General features: G+C 42.8%; 1 protein-coding gene across 1 annotated transcript; it reads right to left on the reverse strand.

Annotated features, from left to right (window-relative positions):
• Positions 1-223: 223 nt before the first annotated feature.
• Positions 224-4,881, reverse strand: LOC130994205 (uncharacterized). Its single transcript, XM_057919239.1, has 3 exons — positions 3,942-4,881; positions 1,545-3,825; positions 224-1,409 (listed from the first exon to the last, which is right to left on the reverse strand). The coding sequence occupies exons 1-3, from the start codon at positions 4,879-4,881 to the stop codon at positions 224-226; spliced, it is 4,407 nt and encodes a 1,468-aa protein (XP_057775222.1).
• Positions 4,882-6,006: the final 1,125 nt, after the last annotated feature.

Consider the following 6,006-nt stretch of genomic DNA (forward strand, 5'->3'; position numbering starts at 1 on the left):
CAATAATTGGCCTTCTTACAGCGAGGACCAGGTCTCCAACTTGAAAAGAACGTACTCGCACCGTTTTGTTGAAAGATCTTGAAAGGCGAGCTTGATAGCATTCCAACCTTTGCTGAGCCTCTAGCATTTTCTCATCTAGAGCTTCTAGCTCTTCAAGGTGCAGTCGTGCATTTTCTTCTTCGGTTAATCCTTCTTGGATGGCCATCCTCAAAGATGGGATTTGTTATTCCAGGGGAATGACGGCTTCAACTCCATATACCAATGAGTAAGGTGTTGCCTGCGTGGGAGTTCTATAAGTGGTTCGATATGCCCACAATGCTTCTCCAATGCGTTCATGCCAGTCACGCTTTGACTTTGAAATAATTTTCTTTAACAGATTACACAAGGTTTTGTTGAATGCTTCAGCCAACCCATTTGCTAGCGCATTATACATCGACGACTTCCGCTGCTTAAAGCCAAATTTTTCACAGAGCTTACTTATCAACGTATTGCTGAAAGGTGTTCCATTGTCAGTTATGACATAGCGGGAAACTCCATAGCGATAGATGATGTTGGTTTGGATAAAATCAGCAACAGTCTCTTTTTTCACTTCTCTTAATGGTACTGCCTCAGCCCATTTGGAGAAGTAATCAGTCGCAGCTAGAATGTATAAATGCCCCCCTGATGATTTTGTCAATGGACCAACAACATCCATGCCCCAAGCATCAAAAGGCCAGGATGCAACTGTGGGGTGTAGTGGCTCGGGTGGCTGATGAATCAGATTCGCATGAAATTGGCAGGCTTGACATCTTTGCGCATAATCCAAACAATCTTTCACCATAGTTGGCCAGTAGTAGCCCATCCTCTTGATTCGAAAATGTAGCTTTGGTCCCGATTGGTGAGCACCACACACGCCAGAATGCGATTCTTCCATAGCTTTGGTGGCTTCTTCATTGCTTAAGCATCTTAGAAATACTCCATCAAAAGACCTCCTATAAAGTATTCCTTTGAAAAATATAAAGCGAGTGGCGCGCCGCCGAATATCAACCCTTCGGCGTGGATCACTTGGCAACTTGTCATATTTTAGATAATCCACCAACAGTTGGCGCCAATCTTCTTCTTCAATTTTGAAAACTTCAACAAGATGGCTTTCGATGTCTTCGCATTTCTCATTTTCAAAAATAGGTGGCACGACCCATCTTTCACATACTGGTATATGGGTTTCACCGTTGACCATAGCTATGGTGGATGCAAGTTTAGCCAAGGCATCTGCTTGTTTGTTTTCATTTCTTGGAATATGCTCAAGCTCCACATCTCCAAGCCACCCAATGATCTTCCGAGCATACTTGACATATGGCAGTAACTCAGGTTTCTTCACTTCATACAGCCCAAGTATTTGATTAACCACCAATTTGGAATCACCATATACTCTGAGGTGCGATCATTGCATATCTAACGCCATCTCCAAACCGAGGATTAAAGCTTGATATTCTGCTACATTGTTAGAGCAACTCTCGGTTAAGGTGAAGGAATATGGCAACACTTGACGTTCGGGTGATACGAACATGATCCCAGCACCAGCTCCTTCTCTATGGAATGCTCCATCAAAAAACATCCACCAAGGTTGGGCAATATCGATTGCAAGTGCATCTTCATCCAGGAGATCGTCACTTAGCTCCCACTCAGCAGGAATTGGGTGATCTGCTAAGAAATAAGCCAGTACTTGTCCCTTCACAGCCTTTTGGGGAACATACATGATCTCGAATTGCTGAAGCTGAAGGTACCACCGTGCAAGCCTGTCGGATAAGACAGGTCTTGACATCACAAACTTCAAGGGGTTTGCCTTAGATACAAGGCGGACCGTGTGAGCTTGGAAATAATGCTTAAGCTTTTGGATGGAAAAGATCAACGCCAAGCACAACTTTTCAATTGGAGTATACTTCAATTCATTTGGCGTCATTGTCCTGCTCAAGTAGTACAATGTGTTCTCCTTTCCACCTTCGTTTTCTTGCGCAAGTAATGCCCCCATTGATCCTTCTTGAGCGGCAATGTACAAGATCAAGGGGCGTCCTGGCATAGGTGCTGCTAACACAGGAGGTTGCATCAGGTAGGATTTGATATTTTTGAAAGCGCTTTTACATGACTCATCCCATTCAAATGGTATACCCTTCTTCATAATTTGGCTAAAAGGTTGACACCTTCCAGCTAAATTTGAAATAAACCTTCTCAAGTATGCTAATTTTCCTTGCAGACTCTTCAAATCATGGATATTTTGAGGTTCAGGCATTTTTATTATCGCATCAATCTTTGCTTGCTCGATTTCTATCCCCTGATGGCGAACAATGAACCCAAGAAACTTTCCGGACTTGACGCCAAATGCACATTTTAGAGGATTCATCTTTAACTGATGCTTTCTCAATCGCTCAAAAACCATTCGCAGATCTTGTAGGTGATCACTTCGTTTCTTGGACTTAACCACCAAATCATCTACATAGCACTCAACATTTTTGTGAAGTATATCATCAAATATCTTATGCATGGCTCTTTGGTAAGTGGTACCGACGTTCTTCAACCCAAACGGCATCACTTTGTAGCAATAGATTCCTTTCGGGGTTCGAAATGCTGTTAACTCTTCATCATTTGGTGACATGAGAATTTGATTGTAACCGGAAGATCCATCCATGAAGGTTAATGCTTCATGCCCAGTTGTGGCATCGATCATCAATTCGGCAATTGGCAATGGAAAGTCATCCTTAGGGCATGCTTCATTCAAGTCCCTGAAGTCAACACATACACGAATTTGCCCATTTTTCTTTCTCACTGGAACAATGCTTGAAATCCATGTTGGGTATTTGACTTCTCTAATAAACCCCACATCGATGAGTTTGTTCACTTCAGCTTCGATTAGAGGAACCAATTCTGGTCGGAATCGGCGCTGAGCCTGCTTGACTGGTCGTGCATCCTTTCTGACAGCTAAATGGTGAACAACTATCTTGGAGCTCAACCCCGGCATTTCCTTATAAGACCATGCAAAGATGTCTTTGAATTCTTTGAGCAATTCAATATATGAGTATTCCTCATCAACAGTCAACAACGCGCTGATGTAAGTGGGTCGTGGATCTTCAACAGTGCCCAAGTTAATTTCTCTCAATTCATCAACAGTAGCCTTAACTCCTTCTTCAAACTGTTGAGGAGCTATTTCAGTGTCTTCTTCTTCGACAACCACTTCCTCACATGAGGTGATATGGTTCGATGTAACAACATCTTCACGACGCACTTGACCTCGAGTAGTACGAGAAATTGGATTGTTAGCACCATTAGTAATGTAGTAAGATGAAGCTATACTCTCTCTATCTTCGTCGTCTTCGGCACCATGTGTAAAGACGACCGTCTTTATTTTGGCCTTCAATTCTTTTCCACATGATACGAGCAAAGTGGTACACCTCTTCATACGAGAAGGAATCGAGCTCTTTAGCTTTTCTGTCATGTTCAATTCATCGGCCCCTTTTGTCACGTCCTTTTTCCATGACTTGCCTTTGCCAAGCCTTTTAAAGACAGATATTCGTCGAGCTTCTCTTTTACCCAACCTTTTGAAGACAGAAACCCTTTGAATTTTTTGATTGTTCGAAGATTCCTGGATTTGCTTGGCGCTAGCATAGTTAGTCGTGGCTCTTTTGATGGCGATACGAACAGGACTTTGCACCGTGTATCCTAGGCCTGCCTTGGGATTTTGGCTCGTGTTAGTAGTTTTTCTCAAATGAGACCCTGACGTGGAGCTTTCTTGAGGATTGTATCCGGCGTTTACAAGAAGTTTATACGCATTCGGACCAAAGTGCTTTGAGAGTTCTTTATTTTAGAGATCTACATGTTCTGTGGTGCCACTTTGCTTTGGTCGAACAAACCCTTCGAGTGGTTGGGGAATTAGCTTCTTGGCGTTAATCTTAGTTAGGGGACGGTGAAACCTTCCATCTTTGGACGAGATTCTTTCTTTTGGCGGGATCCTGACTCCCCGTGCGGCATATCCCTTTCTACCACTGTCACTTTAGTTCTTTCCAAATAGAACTTAGCATCGGCAAAATGCGACTCTGCTTCTGTGAAAGGCTTGTGATCACCAACCACTTTTCTCACGACGCCATTTTGATAGTACTTGAAGCATTGATGCAATGTAGAAGGAATGACACCGTTTTCGTGAAGCCACGGTCGCCCTAGAAGCATGTTGTAGGATGTCCTTGCATCAATCACATGAAGCAACGCCGTGGAGTCCATGTCCTGCATCTGCAATCGTAGCCTTGTAGTACCAAGAGCTCTTTGCCCTTCATGGTTGAAACCTTGAATCATTAATTGGCTATTTGATAGCTCGTCTTCTTGAATTCCCAATTGTTTCAAAGTCCTTAGTGGTAAAATATTGACCGCCGAGCCTCCATCGATGAGAATTCGATTAACCTTCTGTTCCTGTGTATAACAACTCACGAACAATGGTCTGTTATGAGGTTCAGATCCTAGCTGCCTATCTTCATCAGAAAATGTGATTGTGAAGGCGTCATCATCTTCATTCGCATTTAGCTCAGGTGCTTCATCTACTTGATTGGATGTATCATACATGATTTCAATACCTTCTATTATGTCACTCAAGTCAGCGGAAACCATATTTGCGACAACATAATCTTCTTCAAGGGATATCTTTCCTTCTTGAGTCAGTCGCATGACTTTATCTTTGAAGATGAAGCAATCATGTATGGGATGTCCAACCAACTGATGGTATTTGCAATATTTTGGATCATCCGTTCGTCCTGCTTCATTTGGTTGCTTCATTTCAGGTAGCTCGATAAGTCCCTCTTTGAGCAGGTCATCAAATATCCCAGAGACATCAGAGTCTAAGAAAGGGTACTGCTTTTGCTGCATTTCTTTCAAGGTAAGTTTTCTTTGCCTCACGTCTCGGGAAGAGTTCTGATTGTCTCGTGAAGCATTCTGGTTGCCTTCCTGACTAGCTTATTTCTTTAGAAATTTCACGGAAGTTGCTTTCACTGCCATAGATTCCTTCTTTGGTGCTTTGTCATATGGTTTTCCTCCTTTCTTGAATTCTGCTTGAATTTGCTAGGTTCTTGGATGGGAGGCCCTTCAATCCCGCTTGCTGCCATACTCAACTCCATGTCATGAGCTCTTGTAGCAAGTTCTTCGAATGTTCTAGGCTGGATTCCTCGCAAGATGTATTGCAAACCCCAATGCATCCCTTGAATACACATTTAGATGGCAGATGATTCAGACAATCGATCCTTGCAGTTGAGACAAAGGTTTCTCCATCGGTTGATGTAGTCAATGACTGGCTCTTCTTTGAATTGACGCGAACTTGTGAGCTCCACCATGCTGACAGTTCTTCTAGTGCTATAGAAGCGGTTGAGGAACTCATGCTCCAGTTGTTCCCAACTATCAATTGAGTTTGATTCTAAGTCAGTGTACCAATCAAAGGCATTTTCTTTCAATGAACGAACAAACTGTTTGACCAAATGATCTCCATAAGTACCAGCGTTGTTGCATGTTTCAATGAAATGAGCTACATGTTGTCTCGGATTTCCTTTGCCATCAAATTGTTGGAATTTGGGGGGCTGATAATCAAGAGGCATCCTCAAGTTGTCGATCCGCCGAGTATATGGCTTGGAGTAGATCAATGATGACTTTGAGTTTCCAGCAAAGTTACTCTTCATGGTTGCTTCGATGAACTCCTTGAGTTGGTCGATTGGGATGAGGCCACCAGACGAGAAAGGAGTATCCTTTCCTGAAGATTTTCTTTCATCATAGTTTGCTTGTCCTTGGAGATTCCTTCATCGTTATTCTCTCCATCTTCCTCGTCTTCTTCATCTTTCCTATCATTGTTTGCGTGGCTTGATTCTTCCTTTTCTTCCCTCAGGTTTGCAATCTGGGCATCTTGGTCTTGGATATGCTTAGATAGAGATTCGACCATTTTTGTTAAGTTCAAGAGTTGTTCTTCCACAGTAGATGTGTTTGTCATCATGACATTCGCGTGGAGTT

The sequence above is a fragment of the Salvia miltiorrhiza genome, chromosome 7, assembly GCF_028751815.1.
Source record: "Salvia miltiorrhiza cultivar Shanhuang (shh) chromosome 7, IMPLAD_Smil_shh, whole genome shotgun sequence".
In the NCBI taxonomy this organism is placed as follows: domain Eukaryota; kingdom Viridiplantae; phylum Streptophyta; class Magnoliopsida; order Lamiales; family Lamiaceae; genus Salvia; species Salvia miltiorrhiza.